At 38.0% G+C, this 17916-nt stretch overlaps 1 protein-coding gene across 3 annotated transcripts in view; it reads left to right on the forward strand.

The window, feature by feature from the left end:
- Positions 1-17916, forward strand: part of GSK3B (glycogen synthase kinase 3 beta) — a 301800-nt gene that overhangs the window by 74352 nt on the left and 209532 nt on the right. For all 3 annotated transcript variants that reach the window (XM_004373653.1, XM_004373652.1, XM_023728841.1), the window contains exon 2: positions 14990-15183. In XM_004373653.1, the coding sequence (XP_004373710.1) occupies positions 14990-15183 (194 nt within the window). The remainder of the gene's footprint in view (positions 1-14989; positions 15184-17916) is intronic.

Below are 17916 nucleotides of genomic sequence, written 5' to 3' on the forward strand. Positions count from 1 at the left end.
AAACTGAAACAAGACCCATACCTCACACCATGCACAAAAACTAACTCAAAATGGATCAAAGACTTAAATATAAAATCGAAAACGATAAAGATCATGGAAGAAAAAACAGGGACAACGCTAGGAGCCCTAATACATGGCATAAACACAATACAAACTGTAAGTAACAGTGCAGAAGCACCAGAAGACAGACTAGATAAATGGGAGCCCCTAAAAATCAAACAGTTGTGCTCATCAAAAGACTTCACCAAAAGAGTAAAAGGACAACCTACAGACTGGGAAAAAATGTTTGGCTACGACAATCCAATCAGCATCTAATCTCTAAAATCTACAAGATACTGCAAAACTTCAACAACAAACAGACAAATAACCCAATTAAAAAATGGGTTAAGGATATGAATAGGCACTTCATCAAAGAAAGCCCAGAACTAAAACAATTTTCAAGGCCATCTCTTCAGACAGGGATTGGAGTGGACTGTGGGACATAAAGTAATGCTCGTGAGGCGTGTGCCTCTTACCTCAAGTAGATACAAGAGACTAAAGGGGCAGCTTCTGTCCGGAGGTGAGATGGGAGGGCAGAGAGGGTTAGGAGCTGGTTGAATGAACATGGGGAATGGGGTGAAAAGGAGGAGTATGGTGTCACAGTATTGGGAGAGCAATTAGAGTCACATAACGATGTATAAATTTTTGTATGGGGAAAAAAAAGTTATTTGTGATGATGTGTGTTCATCAGGGTTGGTCCTAGGGAAACTTGTCAGAGAGGTGAGTCTATTAGTTCTCTTTATAGTGTTTGAGTGAGGTAACCCTTTTGAGTGGTGATTATAGGGTTCTGTGCCATCTTGGAAGATGAATTAGAGTCAGTTTCTTTAGTGACTTTCAGACTTTAAGTATTTTCCAAAATATAGTGGAAACTTGTAGGAATTTGTTCATTTATGAATGAACAAATACATTACAGCCTTCTATGTGCATAGATGTAAAATGGAGTAATAGCAGTAAATGTGCAATAACTATGATTGCTGCCTTCATGGATTGGATATTGGTGGTTCAGTCATCACTGATAAAGCATATTTGACCCACCTAGAGGAAGCAGTAGTCTTCTGGAGGAAATAGATCCTCCCTGTCCCTTGACTCTCCCCAGTGTCTGAACTTTTAGCAGCAATTTTTAGTTTAATAACCTCTACTTTAAAATCTATGTACATTTTTATGCCGTGATAATGAGAAAAGCAGTTTGGATTAAGGAGTGAAGGTAACTTTGGTGTAAACTTTAGGGGAAAGCAGGATTGAGTGAGCTGTTAACTTGGGAGGTTATGAGTTGTCGGAAGGCAATGTGACAATATGGCAACCTTAAAAATTCTGATGTGCTGTCCACTGCCACTTCCCCCAAACCCTAAATTGGATATTGTGTATATCTAGTGGATAGCCATGTAAGACTTAAGATTGTAGTGTAAATTCCTAAAAGCCAAAGCTTTTTACACACGTGTTGCAAGCCTTTTAGACTTCCACGGGAACATAAATCTGTTTCTGTAATACATTTTGAAAGTATTTCAAGTGAGAGCTTAAGACCAAGTGAAATATTTACTCATTTTAGGTTTGGTTTGATTTTATTCCAGTTCACTGGAATTAGAAAAAAGGAAAATTTGCTTGATTCTAGCTCATGATTAAAAAGTAAAATAATACGCAAGTTCAGAGTGTTGAAAATTAGCATGATTCATTCTGACTTTTGGTTTAAAGTAAAATTTGGATTTTAAGAGAAGTTAAAAATATTGAGTCATTTAAAATTAGTTCAAAAAGAGTTTGGATATTTTGAAGTAAAAATTTGGGTAGTTAATAGATAACAGAAACTTTTGTGAAATATTTGAAGTTTTCAGTTTTGCCAAAAACACGAAGATGATCTTAGGACCTGAGCACCTGTGTGTTTTCTTTATGTTATGGTTAGTTGCTAATGCCACTGAGTTGGCTTTGACTCATGGCGACCCCATGTACAACAGAATGAAACGGTGCCTGGTCCTGTGTTATCTTCACAATCGTTGGTATGCTTGAGTTCATTGTTGCGGCCACTGTGTATTTTGAGTGTCTTCCAACATTGAGGGCTCATTTTCCAGCACTATAGGGACAGTACTCTGTTGTGATCAGTAGAGTTTTCATTGGCTAGTTTTTGGAGGTTGATCACCAGGCCTTTTTTCCTAGTCTTTTGTACTTTGGAGGCTCTATTGAAACTTGTCCACCATGAGTGACCTTGCAGAAATTTGAAATACCAGTAACATAGCTTCTCGCATCGTAGCAACATGCAAGCTACCACAGTATGACGAACTGGTAGACGGATGGTAGGGTATCTTTATGGCACAGTCTTAAGCAAAGTAATGTAATAGGACACAGGCGTTAGTGTAAATGGACAGGTCTGAATCCTTTGGGTACTCTTTATTTGAAGGATTACATTAGGCAAATTATCAAACCTTTTTGAACGTCTTAGAATTTCCCATTTGCTGTGTCACAGGTTATTCTTTCTGAAAGTATAGTAGCTGGATCTGTGTAAGAATCATTTGGGGATGCTTATTAAAAATACAGTTTTCTGAGCCCCACTGCAGACCTACTGAGCCCATCTCTGGGGGTGTAGTTCTAGAATCTTCATTTAGTACACTCCCCCAGATGATTCTTACGCCTGCTATCAGTGGTGCTTGCAGACTGTGAAAAGGTACTCAAATGTAAGGAATATATGTGCATATAGATTGTTATAAATTGAACTTCAGACCTCAGAGATGTCTCCTGCCCAGTTCTTACCTATTGCCTATTGATGCCCCCGAGGAAACCAGCAAATTTGGAAGAAGGGGTATGAAACAGAGTACTTCTTCTCTCCGCAAATAAATACATATGTAGCAAATCAGGTCATCTGTTTTGGCTGCTTGTTGACTCCATGTTTGCAGTAAGTCTTCCATTCTACTTTACTGTTTGTAAAGGCCTTTTTATGATCACCAGGGATTTGTATCTGACCTATGGCGAGCATAGGAAGAAGCAAAAGCACTGCTTATATTTATCATGAATAGTGAGTTCCCAAATCCTAACAGTTCTTCTGCTTGAATGATTCGTATATGAATTCAGCAGCAAACATTTGCTGAGCCACCTGCTTTGTGCTGAGCCCTGTGCTGATCAGTACTAGGGAAATATAAACGATTCAGAAGATGTCTGGGTTTCCTGAGAACTCTTAGCCAAGTGAGGAGCTCAGATTCTTAACGATTATAGAACACTGTAATAAGCAGTGGAGTATATTGTGGTAAAAGAGTATAGCAGGGAGGGAAGATAATGTTCTTTTTTATTCCCATTGCCAATAATTCTAACTTCAGAGAAACTATAATTTATTGAGCACTTACTCTGTGGCATGCCCTTAGAAAAGTATTTAACCATCATAGCAGCCCTCTAAAACCAAAACCACCAAACTCATTGTGGTCGAGTCGATTCCAGCGCATAGCACAGAGTAGAACTGCCCCATAGAGTTTCCAGGGAGTGCCTGGTGGGTTTAAACTGCTGGCCTTTTGGTTAGCAGCCGAAGCAGGTAACCACTGCACCACCAGGGCAACCTTCTAAAGTAGCAGCTACTTCTATTTCATAGATATTAAGTGGTAGAATAGGAGCCCTGATGGTGCAGTGGTTAAGCACTCGGCTGCTAACTGGAAGGTCTGCTGTTCGAACCCACCAGTTGCTCTGCAGGAGAAGGATGTGACAATCTTCTTCATAAAAATGTACAGCCTTGGAAGCCCTATGGGGCCGTTCTACTCTATCCTATAGGGTTGCTATAAGTCGGAATCGACTAGACAGCAATGTTTTTTTTCTTTAAAGTGGTAGAATATGTGATTCAAACCTTGGTATGACTTCACATCCCATATTCTTTCCATTGTATCATTATGCCTCTCTCTGAGGATAAAAACTTGACTGATTTTTTTTTTTTAAGGGAATTTTATAGTTCTTCAAAATTGATGCGTGTTCACCCCCTTGGCAGGTTATTTTCAGGTGATTGAAAATGTGGTGTTATTGTGCTGACAAGGACTCTGGAGTCAGAGATGTCTGTCTTCTCCATCCTCTGTCACCTTATCTTTTCCTTTCCATCTCTACAAGTGTGATACACAGATACATCTCCAAAAAATGATTGCCTGTGTGACTTGTCTTTCCTTTTTTTTTGCCTCTTCTTTTGTGTACTCTTCTTATCCCCAGAGGAGATTTAGTAATTCTTTTTTGTTTTGTTTTCCCCAATCCCTTAGATGGTATCAGGTGGAGATGAATGGGGTCTAGGGGGAAAGGCCCTGTTAGAAAGATTTTTATCCATCAAGGTTACATAGAAATTTCTCTGAAATTTTTTTTCATGCTGTTAATCATTAGAACTGATTTGACTGATTCAGCTGTTCGGGTGCTATTCCCTTTGCTTCTTCATAGTTTCATTTGGTCCAAGATATGTGAGCTGTTAGTTGCACTCTCTTGCCAGAGCTTCCTCATCATAGGGTAGAGCTATTTCATGGCAGAAGTAGGTTCATTTTAGAATTATATTTAGATTCTTTGTCGAATTTAGATTCTTTGGACATCAGTTCCTTTTTATTTCCTTTTCTAATTAATTTTTACATTGTTTTCATATTTCTAAGCAGTATTGTTTATTTTGGGAGAACATCTTGCATTAATAGAAGTTACCTTAGCCAGTTGGCATCGGATAAAGAGTTGGTTGAAATTTGATTTAAAACCTGAACAATTGACAGTGGCCAGTGTTTCCTCTTCTGACAATCTTAATCATGCTTGAAAATATGGTGCTGTTTTTTTCGAGTAATTTATGTAATTTTTTTTTCAATAGAACATTTGCCTTTTTGTTATTAAACCTCCTTAAAAAATTACTGTTTGTTATTTCTGTTTGTGATAGGCAGTGTTGTTTTTCCTACACATAATTGTTAAGTAGAAAATTTTCTGAAAATGCGTTGTATCTGAGTGTAGTCATAGATGAGTATGCCAGTTTCTCTCGGGCTTTTGTTGCATACTTTTAACTTTCCGTTATTTCTACATGGAAACTTTATTCTTGAGCTAAAGGAAGATTTTATAGAAGCAGTCATTACTGACTTAGTTTCCCATGGCAAGGTTGCTGGAGTAGTTCTTGAATTATAGCAGGATGTTGCTCAATTTGTATCAATAAAAAAACCAAACCAGTTGCCATCAAGTCGATTCTGACTCATACCGACCCTGTGTGTTGCAGAGTAGAACTGCACTACATAGAGTTTTCAAGGCTGTGAGCTTTCAGAAGATTGCCACACCTTTCTTTTGAGGTGTCTCTGGGTGAATTTGAACTACCAAGCTTTCAGTGAGTGGTGAAGCACTTAACTGTTTCTGCCACTCAGATATTCCTATAGTATGGCTTATTAACATTCTCTAAAAGTTTCTCAGTGAAAGTGTCTCAGTTACGGTTTTTTTCCTCAGCTCTGAATCTTAAGAACTGGCCTCCTCAAGAAAAGAAACATTATCCAGAACATAGAAAAGGAAGGAATACTTCCGAATTCATTCTATAAAGCCAGCATAACCCTGATACCAAAACCAGGCAAAGATACCACTAAAAAAGAAAATTATAGACCAGTATCCCTCATGAATATAGATGTAAAAATTCTCAACAAAATTCAAGCCAATATAATTCAACATATCCAAAAACAAAACAAAACAATACATCATGACCAAGAGGTATGCAAGGATGATGCAACATTAGAAAGTCATTCACCGTAATCCACCACATAAATAAAGCAAAGAACAAGAATCACATGATCATCTCAATCAATGCAGAAAAGACATTTGGTAAGTCCAACACCTTTTCTTGATAAAACTCTCAGCAAAATAGGAATAGAAGGGAAATTCCTCAATATAATTAAGGGTATATACACAAAACCAACAGCCAACATTATTCTCATCGGAGAGGGACTGAAAGCATTCTCCCTGAGAACAGGAACCAGACAAGGATGCAGTTTATCACCACTTTTACTCATTATTGTCCTAGGTAGAGCAATATGGCAAGAAAGAGAAATAAAAGGCATAGAAATTGGTAAGTAAGAAGTAAAACTATTGCTGTTAGCAGATGATATGATAATATACATAGAAAACCCAGAGACTCCACAGGAAAGCTACTGGAACTAATAAAAGAATTCAGCAAAGTGGCAGGGTACAAGATCAACATACAAAAATTTGTTGGATTCCTCTGCGCCAACAAAGAGAACTCCACAAAGGAAATCAGGAAAACAATATCATTTACAATAGCCCTCAAAAAGATAAAATACTTAGGAATAAATCTAAATAGAGAAATAAAAGACTTATACAAAGAAAACTATGAAACAGTATTGCAAGAAACCAGAAGAGACCTACGTATATGGAAAAACATACAATTCTCATGGGTAGGAACACTTGATATTGTGAAAATGTCAATACTACCCAAAGCTATCTACAAATATGATGCAGTCTTGATCCAGATTCCAACAACATTCTTCAGTGAGATGGAAAAACTAATCACCAGCTTTATATGGAAAGAAAAGAGGCCCTGGATAAGCAAAGCATTATTGAAGAAGAAGAACAAAGTAGGAGGCCTCACACTCCCCAATCTCAGAACCTACTACACAGCCATGGTAGTCAAAACAGCCTGGTACTGGTACAACAACAGGCACATAGACCAATGGAACAGAATTGAGAACAAAGAAGTAAATCCATCCACCTATGGACTGCTGATCTTCGACAAAGGATCGAAGTTCACTAAATGGGGAAGAAGAAGTATCTTTAACAAATGGTGCTGGCAAAACTGAATATCCATTTGCAGAAAAATGAAACAAGAGCCATACCTCACACCATACACAAAAATTAACTCAAAATGGATCAAAGACCTAAATGTAAGACTTAAAACTATAAAGATCATGGAAGAAAAAATAGGGAGAATCCTGGGGGCCCTAATATATGGCATAAATAGAATACCAAACATAACTGAAAATGTACAGACAGCAGAAGGTAAACTAGATAACTGGGATCTCCTAAAAATTAAACACGCTCATCAAGAGACTTCACCAAAGGAGTAAAAAGAGAACTTACAGATTGGGAAATAATTTTTGTCTATGACATATCCACCAAGGGCCTAATCTCTGAAATTTATAGAAAATGTCAACACTTCAACAACAAAAAAGACAACCCAGTTAAAAAATGGGCAAAGAACATGAACAGACACTTCACCAAAGAAGACCTTCAGGCTACTAACAAACACGTGAAGAGATACTTGCAATTGTTAGTCATTAGACAGATGCAAATCAAAATTACAGTGAAGATAACTGCCTCACCTTGGCAATAATGGCACTGATCAAAACAAACAAACAAACAAACAAACAAACAAAAAACCCCAGAAAGCAACTAATGCTGATGAGGTTGTGGGGAGATTGGAACTCTTATATGCTGCTGGTGGGAATGTAAAATGGTACAACCACTATGGAAAATGGTATGATGCTTCCTTAAAAAGCTAGAAATAGAAATACCATATGATCCAGCAATTCCTCTTCTAGGTATATATCCTAGAGAAATAAGAGCCGTCACACACAAATAGACATATGCACACCCATGTTCGTTGCAGCATTATTCACACTAGCAAAAAGATGGAAACAACCTAAGTTCCATCAATAGACAAATGGATAAGCAAACTGTGGTACGTACACAATGGAATACTGTGCAACTGTAAAGAATAATGATGAATCCGTGAAACATCTCACAACATGGATGAATCTGGAGGACATTATGCTGAGTAAAATAAGTCAATCCCAAAAGGACAAATATTGTATGGGACCACTATTATAAATAGTCAAGAAAAGGTTTTCATACGTAAAGAAACATTTTTTGATGATTACCAGGGATGGGAGGGAGATGGAAGGAAAATCACTAACTGAAGAGTAGGCACATGTTAACTTTGGTGAAGGGAAAAGCAGTATACAGCATGGGGAAAGTCAACACAACATGACCAAGGCAAAGGAAGAAACTGAGAGGTCCACAAGATTGAAAAGTGTACAACAGTAAATACTATAACATATGCAGTCCTGCAACAACAGTAATAATAATAATTTATGAGTGGATACATAGGTAGATATGTATGCTGAATAGGTATGGAAGGATGTATGGGAGTACACCCAAGTGCATATATAGTTTTGGCTGTGGGTATTTCTGTACACATATTTGTATGTGCTGCATGTATATTCATATATATAATAGAGCACACAGGGGACACAGTCATGGAAACATCCTAGACATAACCAAACACCTCGAGAGGCTGAGTTACTGGGCTTGAAGGTTAAGGACCATAGTCTCGGGGGACATCTAAGTCAATTGGCATAAAATAGTTCATAAAGACAATGTTCTGCATCCTACTTTGGTGAGTAGTGTCTGAGGTCTTAAAAATTTGTGAGCAGCCATCTAAGATACAACTATTGATCTCCTTCCGTCCAGAGCAAAGGAGAGTGAAGAAAACCAAAGACTCAAGGAAACAATTAGTCTAAAAGAGTAACGGACCGTGGGAACCCTAGCTTCCACCAGCCTGGAACCAGAAGAACTAGGTGGTGCCTGGCTACCACTACTGACCAGTCTGAGCAGGATCACAATAGAAAGTCCTGGTTAGAGTGGGGAAAAAAATGTAGAACAAAATTCAAATTCATAAAAAAGACCAGATTTACTGGTCCAAGAGAGAGTGGAGAAACCCTAAGACTATGGCCCTTAGACACCCTTCTAACTTGGAACTGCAGCCATTCCCTGAGATCACCTTTCAGCCAAATTAGAAGCAAGCCTATAAAATAAGCAGTAACACCTGGGAGGAAAGTGCTGCTTACAGCAGTCATCTGTATGACACCAAGAGGGCAACATCTGCCCAAAAGCAAAGATGAGAAGGTAGGAAGGGGCGGGAAAACTGGACGAATGCAAATGGGGAACTCAGGGTGGTAATGTAGAGTACTGACACGTTACGGGGATTGCAACCAATGTCATGGAACAATTTGTGTGTAAACTGTTGAATGGGAAACTAATTTGCTCTGTAAACCCTCACCTAAAGTACAATTTAAAAAAAGAAAGAAAAGTATCAAATTAAATGGCTAAAATATGTTGAACTTTGAGACTTATCATTCATATAAATTAGAAAGTCAGTGTTAGACACCCCCTAAACATTTAAATGTGCTTGAAGTGAGGTTTTGGGATGCTCGCTCTACACTTTGGATGTGAATCATGTCTCAGTGTTACATTTGTTCATCTCAGGATTGATTGGAGGTGAGGAGTGACTTCAGTAGAATTAAAAAATGTGACCCCCAAGGTGTTGCTCACAGGTACAAAGCTGTGTTTGTGAGATTGAGAACTGGGCTGCATGTATCATTTTGGGATGTGCCTAAACTTGCTAAGGCTTTTGTAAAAATAGTATTTTATATTTAACAGCCTTCAGTAGAAAGTGATTGTTCTGTGGTGTATCATCTTTTCGTTGCTCTGTGAAGAATCTATTGTGGTTTATGTATTTAAGATTTATCTATCTGTGGTAAAGGGTAGAGAATTTACTTCTGTGTTATAATTGCAGTAGGAAATTCCTATCTCCTGAATGGATTCTAGTTGTAATAGGGGGTCCCGGAAGTCCTCTGGCCAGAGAGGGCCTGGAACCGAGCTGTTCCCACAGCTCTGCTACTGGTTTGCTTTGCTTTGCACCTGAGAGATGGGCACTTTTTGAAGATCAGTTTTATTGTAATGGCTGATGTTGTATAATTAGTATGAGACTCACTGTACCATGTATTCTGAGAAATTTAGCGTTGGGCAAAGTGGTAACTTTTTTTTATGAGGCAGATTTGTTGTGATTTCTAGCTTTTCATGGGGATTTTGTTCTCTTGGAAGCAGTACTTAATATGCTGCTGTATTGCTTCAGTCCAAGATTATTTAATTTTTAGTAGCAAATATTAAATTGTGTGGATATAACAGAATAAATTATTAAAAATTTTTGTTTTTCTTATGTTTTTGCTTTGGGATAATTTCAAAACCTGTTATTGCCTAAGTATATTTGGAAATAGCTTTTTGCTATGAGTAAGTGAATAGTTGAGGCCTAAAAACTGTAACAGATTGTTTATTTGTTGTCTTGTTTCCTATTATTCTGGAGCTGATCTCTTCATATTACATTGTCAGAAATGTTATCTGCTTTGTGGAGGGTAAATAGTATAAGAAGTTAGTCTTCAGCGGTACTAGCAAAGTTGTAAAATACAGTAGAGGCAGCATGAAGCAAGGAGAAGAGTTCTGCCACTTAAAGCTTTAGCCTTCCTTTCCTCTACCTTTGCAGAGTAGAAATAATAATAATATACTCCTCCATTTACTGCAAGTATTAGAATCAATGGGAAATTAGAATGAAACAATGAATGGGAAAGTACTTTGTAAATTACAATTTTGTACAGCTGTTATTTTATTGCTGAGTCAGGGGATAGCAATGCCAAATGATGACGTGCTTTTCCTTGGCATACTAGCTGCTGAGTGCCTCATGGCGCTCCTGATGCTCATGCCAAGTCATTCCTGGTATTATTCTGCCATTCTTTACAGCTCTGCTTTTTCAGCTCTGTGATGGAGAGCATTCTGAAGAGTTAGATGATTTCTGAAGAAAAGAATACTTGAGGCTGAAGGCTTGAGAGCCATTGTTCCTAGTATGTCTACAAGTTTCATACTAGTAGGGAATATAGTAGCCCCTAATAGTTCTAAGCAGTTTCTCTTACTGCCAGAGGGAGAATGGAACAAATCCTTTAATTTCTGCTAAGATAATAAGTATTTTTTTGCTAGATGTACAAGAGGGTAAAAGGATGTTCTTGTCTACCTCCAATCTCAGTTTAAAATTTAGAGGCCCCCAGAGTGTCTTTCATAGGTATAGCATGTTTATCTTTCCATTCTTTTTTTTGATATTTTACCAGAATTATCTCATTTGTGCTTTTTTCAGTTTGTAAGCTATGATGCTGAGATCCGTTTTCCCAGGTTTAGTAGTTGGGAGAAGAGGTGCTAATTTCAGGATTGTAATGGATATCTTTTATAGCTGGCTCTTGGATCCCTGAAATCATTTTTTTTTAAAGTGTGAAGGTCTTTTTTTTTTTTTTAAGAAGTGCAATCTGAGGTGGCAAGTAGGGAAAGTCATTAGAAATGGTTATATTGCTTTAATTCTCTTATTGGAACAGGTACAAAGTTGTGTCTCCTATTTTCTTCATTGAAATGTGGCTATATAATAGAAAAGCATAATTTTTGGTTGTACCCCAGACAGTTTTTGTTTCTAATTAAAATTGTGGAATAGAGCAGCCAGTTCTTAAAATCTTTGATTTACCCTAATTAAAAAAATAACAATGCTTTGTTTTGTGAATTGGACTTGTGAGATTTTGCAGGCATCGTGTTCAGTGGAATTATTAATCCAGAGTTTTTTAAATCATTTGTTTGGTGATATTGGTTTGACTTGAATGGTCTAGGGAAGAGACAAACTGTTTGAAATCACTTCTGCTGTTTATTCTCTTTTGGCCAATGTTGGATTTTAATCTTTCTGGATCTAACCTTTTTGTATCTCTTCCTTTAGAATTTAAGTTTCAAAGACTATAATTCTGTCTTTAAGAGAGCTAAGACACAGGGAAAGATAGGTGTATTTTACAAATGAAGAAGACAATAACTTATGGTCGGGTTTATAAAAACAAAAAACCAAACATACTGCCCTCGAGTCGATTCCAACTCATAGTGACCTATAGGACAGAGTAGAACTGCCCCATAGGATTTCCAGGGAGTGGCTGGTGGATTTGAACTGCTGACCTTTTGGATAGCAGCCGAGCTCTTAACCAGTAAGCTACCGGGGCTCCAGGGTTTGTAATCAACCTGAAAAGTTTTAGTTAAGATTAACATGGGCAGAAATGAAAGTATATAGGATATTTTCTTGTGGGTAGATTGCAATAATTTAGAGCTCAGATTAGATTAATATAGATTCTTAGCAAATGTATTTAAGGTTTAATTTACTGGCAGGTGAAATGTGAAAGGTGATGTTTGAAAGTGTTAAAAACTGCTGTATGTACATTGGCTTGTCCTGGGGTTTATGTGTGTAATACTGTTGTAAATAAAAATGATGGTGTTAACACCACTGCAAAAAGAAAGAACAAATCAGTCTTTACAAGAAATACAACCAGAATGTTTCTTAGAAGTGAAGATGGTGAGACTGACTCGCTTATTTTGGACACGTCATCAGGAATGACCGATCACTAGAAAAGGACATCATGTTATAAAGCAGAGGGCCAACCAAAACGAGGGATGCCCTCAATGAGATGGATTGTCACAATAGGTACAACAATGAACTCAAACATAGCAACCCTCATGAAGATGGCACAAGACTGGGCAACATTTTGTTCTGTTATACGTAAGGTTGCCATGAGTTGGAGTCAACTCAAGGGCAACCAACAGCAGCAACAAGAGTTGAGTTATTTCTACAAGTGGTGCTGGATTTGTGCTAATTAAGTCATCTGTTTGGCTGCTTTACCTTGGAACTAAGGACATACATGTTCAAGATAGCTGGCACCATGATATAATATAGACTGGTTCTAGTGGCACGGTGGTTAAAGTGCTTGGCTGCTAACTGAGAGGTTGTTGGTTTGAACCCACCAGCTGCTCCAAGGGAGAAAGATGTGGCAGTCTCCTTCCGTAAAGATTTACAGCCTTGGAAACCCTGTGGGGCACTTTTACTCTGTCCTATATGGTCTACTATGAGTCGAATTGATGGCAATGAGTAATTCATCTAGCTGTCCTATGTAGGAATCACTCATTGCTTTTGTATCTGTCATGAAGGCTAGCAAGAGAGTTTATCAGTCTCTCAGACACTGCTTATTGGCTGTGATCTATATTAATACATCTGTGAACTTAAATAGGTAGAAATATTAGTTATTCATTAATCTAGCAATTTATATTTGGTAGAGGAGATAACAGTCAAACTATAAGAAAATAAGATTATTATCTTTTTTATTTTTCTGTGTGTGAGGTACAAATGAATACTTCCTAGACTTGGTATCTGGAGTGAAGTATATTATTCTACCACCCTTTTTTTTATTAGGTTAGTATGAATTCATATAGCAATTTAAAAATAAAATTGATATAATGGAAGGGCGGCAGAGAAAAAAGTACAGTTCAGTCATTGAGCCGAAGAACTTCTTATACTGAGAGTCGAACAGTTTTAAATTTGTCAGGGAAGAGAAGCAGAAGTCATAATTGCTATTTCAGAATGATTGTAGTCTCTGGAACCTGTATTCTCAGATCACTGAAAGAACCATTTAAAGCTCTTTACAATCAGGTGCTAGGTAGTGTAGTACAGTTTAGAATAATTTAAGAATTCAGAGAAGAAGAAGATGATTGTGGACTATGGTTAGCCAGCCAGGGAGGTGACTCTTGAGCTTGGATTGAAAGGAGTATAAATCTTTGAATTGTTACCGGGGGTGAGGGAAGACAGAAGAGGTAAGAAGAAGGCCATGAATGAGTCGAGACCCCAGAGCCAGTGAGCTACTTGTGACCAGGGCTCAGTTCAAAATGAATTTGATCTTTCTTTTAAGTTTTACATCCCTTACCCCCAAATTAATATTCTTTCTCTTGTTCCTTTTCCTCACCTGATCTTTCTCTGAGAGGTATTCCACTATTTTGTCAAAAAGAAATAAGATGTGGAGAAGCAAAAATTCAAAGCCTTACCTTCCTAATGGCAGAATGGTCTCAATAGAGTTGGCACGTTTAGACGTTTCCAGTTGCACGTATTTTATTTATACGTAAAATAAAATATCCTTCAGGAAAGAACTAGAGCTTTTAGAGTTGGATAGATAGGGATTCAAACTTGAGTGGGTTCACCATTCTCTATGTGACCTTGGGAAAATTTAACATGCTTCTTTTAACTTTAATATGGAACAGTAGTACCTACTTTATTGGGTTGTTTTCATTAAATGAAATCGTGTGTATAAACTACTAAGCATGATAACAGGTCTATGTTAAGTGCTGTCCAGTCACTCCTGACTCATAGCGACCCCATGGACAACAGAACGAAACACTGCCCAGTCCTGCACCATCCTCACAGTCATTGTTATACTTGAGCCCATTGTTGCAGCCACTGTGTCACTCCATCTCATTGAGGGTCTTCCTCTTTTTCACTGGCCCCTCCATCTTACCAAGCATAATGTCCTTCTCCAGGGACTGAGCCCTCCTGATAACATGTCCAAAGTATGTGAGACCAAGTCTCGCCATCCTTGCTTCTAAGGAGCATTGTGGTTTTACTTCTTCCAAGACAGATTTGTTCATTCTTTTGACAGTCCATGATACTATTCAGTATTCTTGGCCAACACAATTCAAAGGTGTCAGTTCTTCTTCCGTCTTCCTTATTCATCGTCCAGCTTTCACATGCATACCAGGCAATTGAAAACACGATGGCTTGGATCAGGTTCACCTTAGTCTTCAAGGTGACATCTTTGGTTTTCAACACTTTAAAGAGGTCTTTTGCAGCAGATTTGTCCAGTGCAATGCCTCTTTTGATTTCTTGACTGCTGCTTCCGTGGGTGTTGATTGTGGATCCAAGTAAAATGAAATTCTTGACAACTTCCATCTTTTCTCCGTTTATCATGATGTGGCTTATTGGTCCAGTTGTGAGGATTTCTGTTTTCTTTATGTTGAGGTATAATCCATACTGAAGGCTGTGGTCTTTGATGTTGATCAGTAAGTGCTTCAAATCCTCTTCACTTTCAGCAAGCAAGATTGTGTCATCTGCATAGTGCAGGTTGTTAATGGGTCTGTAGCATGACTGAATTAATGGCAGTTAAACAATTTATAATTGAAACAGTTATATATGATGAACTAAGATGAGTATTTAAAAATAATTTGTAATAAAGGATATAGTTCTCTTTGTATATTTTGGAAGTGTTCTTGGTTTAATTATTTACAGTTCTCATTTCTTTTTTTTTTTTAAATCCCTTTCTTTCTTTAGGAGACAAGGATGGCAGTAAGGTGACCACAGTGGTGGCAACTCCTGGGCAGGGTCCAGACAGGCCACAGGAAGTCAGCTATACAGACACTAAAGTGATTGGAAATGGGTCGTTTGGTGTGGTATATCAGGCTAAACTTTGTGATTCAGGAGAACTGGTTGCCATCAAGAAAGTATTGCAGGACAAAAGATTTAAGGTAAGACCTCCGTAATTTTATGTATTTTGTCACTGTTTTAATACATGTAAATGATTATCTTTTCAGTTGCTTTGTTTTGCTTTACATTTCATCTGTTTTGCAAATTTTTGTTTAGCTCAACAACTATAGTGACTTTATAAAAATATCCAGTGTATTTTGCAGAGGTAAGATTTAGTAAAGATTACAGTATTATTTTGAAACCACTGCTTTTGCGACAGAGACACGTTGTGTGTAATACTGTGAAAGATAGATTAAAATTTCTTAATTTATACTTTTAAAAAAGACCTCTCCCTTCCTTATGCGTCATTGGTGTAGGAGACCAGGGAAACATTGCCCGTAGCATACGAGTATTTGATATAGTTGACTGTGCCTTCCTTCCTAGAAAAGTTTCCTTTGAATTTCTAACACTTAGCTTTTTTCTGTCTGTAATTGTGATCTTTCTTTGCTATCTTCTTTTGTTTCTTTTCCTTCTGCCCCTAAAAACCAGCAATTCACGAGGTTCAGTTCTTGTCATTTATTTTCATTTCTTACATCATCCCCTTAGGAGGTCCTGTGCATGGAAGTTTAGATGTCACCTCTATTGTGGTATAGTGGAGAGAGTCAGGAGACCTGGGCTCTAATCATGCTTTGCCATTAACAAGCTATGCAGTCTTGGACACAATACTTAGGCTTACTTCATTTTCTTATCTCTAAGGTCCCATCCATTTATTCCCTTCTCCACTCCTCCGATCCTTCCACCATTTTATTTGAGAGCCTCCCACATGCTGGGAACTGTGCTACACGTTAAAGAATATAAAAATTAATAAGAGGTGATCACTGCCCTGAAGTAGCACAGTCTAGTGTTCCTGTCTAGCATTATGAAGTTATAATTGTTTTAATTGTAAAGTTTTGTCTCCAGTTCTCACCTCTGTCCCAAGTACTGGTCTCATGTCGCCTAATTCCCACTGAATGTTCTAGTGTTTCCTCAAATTGGCAAGGCTTGAATTTCTCCTGTTGGTTTCCAGACCTTTGGATTTGCCTTTTCTTTCTAATGGTTTTATCAGTCACCCTGTCATTTAAACTATTCCTCTCTTTCATCCCTTATATTCAGTCATTAGCAAAAAATTTTTAAAATTTTTCTTTCCTGAGTACCTTGTTGATCTAGCCCTTTCCATCCTTATCACTACTCTTCTAGTCAGGCCCTTGTCATTATTTGCCCTAACCACCAGTAGGCCTCTACCTCTGGTCTTCTCTCTTCTAATCCCTTTTGAATATAAACACTAGAGTAATCTTCCCAAAGTTCTGCTTGGTCATGCGGTTCTTCTTACACACAAATCTTCTATGGTTCTCATAGTTTAGAACATAAAACCCGCCCAGTTCCGTTGTGCATTCAGGAACTTCCATAGCCTGGCCTTTCTCCAAATACTGGGCTTTCCAAACCTTTTATGTCACTATCTTTGAAATATGTTGGTCTTTATGGTCTCTCTGCTTTTATTCTGCTTCCCTTCTAGCAACCCCATTTTCCTGCTGTCTAAATCATATGCATATTTAAAGACCCAGGTCAAATTCTTCCTTTATGAAGTTTCCCAGATGATTCCCAGCCAGAGGGTCCTCTTCCCACTGTTCCCCCTTCAAAAAAATACAGAATCTTGTTCTTTGTCCTAGTTATCTAGTGCTGCCATAATAGAAGTATCCCAATGGAAGGCTTTAAAGAACAGGAATTTTATTTTCTCACAGTTTATGGGGGTAGAAGTCTGAATTTAGGGCATAGTTCTAAGGGGAAGGCCTTCCTTTCTGTCTGTTCCAGCTTCTAGTAGGTGCCAGCAGTCCTTGCCATTCCTGGGACTTATGAATGCATCTGTCTCACTCAGGTGATTAGGTTTAGGACTCACCCTACTCTGGTATGACCCCATTAATATAACAAAAGAAAGCCCCTATTTCCAAACAGGGCCATATTTATGTGTATGTTGTTGTTAGGTGCCGTCGAATCGGTTCTGAGTCATAGCGACCCTATGCACCACAGAACGAAACACTGTCCAGTCCTTTGCCATGCTCACAATCGTTATGCTTGAGCCCATTGTTGCAGCCACTGTGTCAATCCATCTCATTGAGGGTCTTCCTTTTTTTCGCTGACCCTGTGTTTTACCAAGCATGATGTCCTTCTCCAGGGACTGATCCCTCCTGACAACATGTTCAAAGTATTTAAGATGTAGTCTCACCATCCTTGCTTCTAAGGAGCATTCTGGCTGTGCTTTTTTTTAATAGGTATAGGGATTGGAATTTCAGCATATATTTTGGTGGGGACACAATTCAATCCATAACATTGTTCTAAATTTCTTGACCTCTTACTATTCAAAAACTAGGACATTCCATTTTTTTTCATGACAAAGACTCATTTTAATATGATTGTCTCCTGGATGCCCACACATTCAGTGTTTGTTTGGGTTAGTAGTTAATATGGTGAATACTTATCAAACCATTAATACATGCTAAGCAATCTGTTAAACTTTGTACCTGAACGGTTTTATTTAACCCTTACCATTTTACATGAGTATTTTATTTAATCCTTACTAGTACAGTGAGATTGGTACTGTTATCATTCAGGTGAGGCAACCAAAGCACGCGGTTATTGTAAGTTAACTTGCCCAGAGTCACACAGATAGCAAATGGATGGATGGGTAAGGATTTGAATCCAGGCAGTCCGACTCCAGAGTGCTTTACTATGTGTTATCATCACAGTATCAAACCCCTCAC

This window comes from Trichechus manatus, unplaced genomic scaffold (genome assembly GCF_000243295.1).
Source record: "Trichechus manatus latirostris isolate Lorelei unplaced genomic scaffold, TriManLat1.0 scaffold00026, whole genome shotgun sequence".
Lineage (NCBI taxonomy): Eukaryota > Metazoa > Chordata > Mammalia > Sirenia > Trichechidae > Trichechus > Trichechus manatus.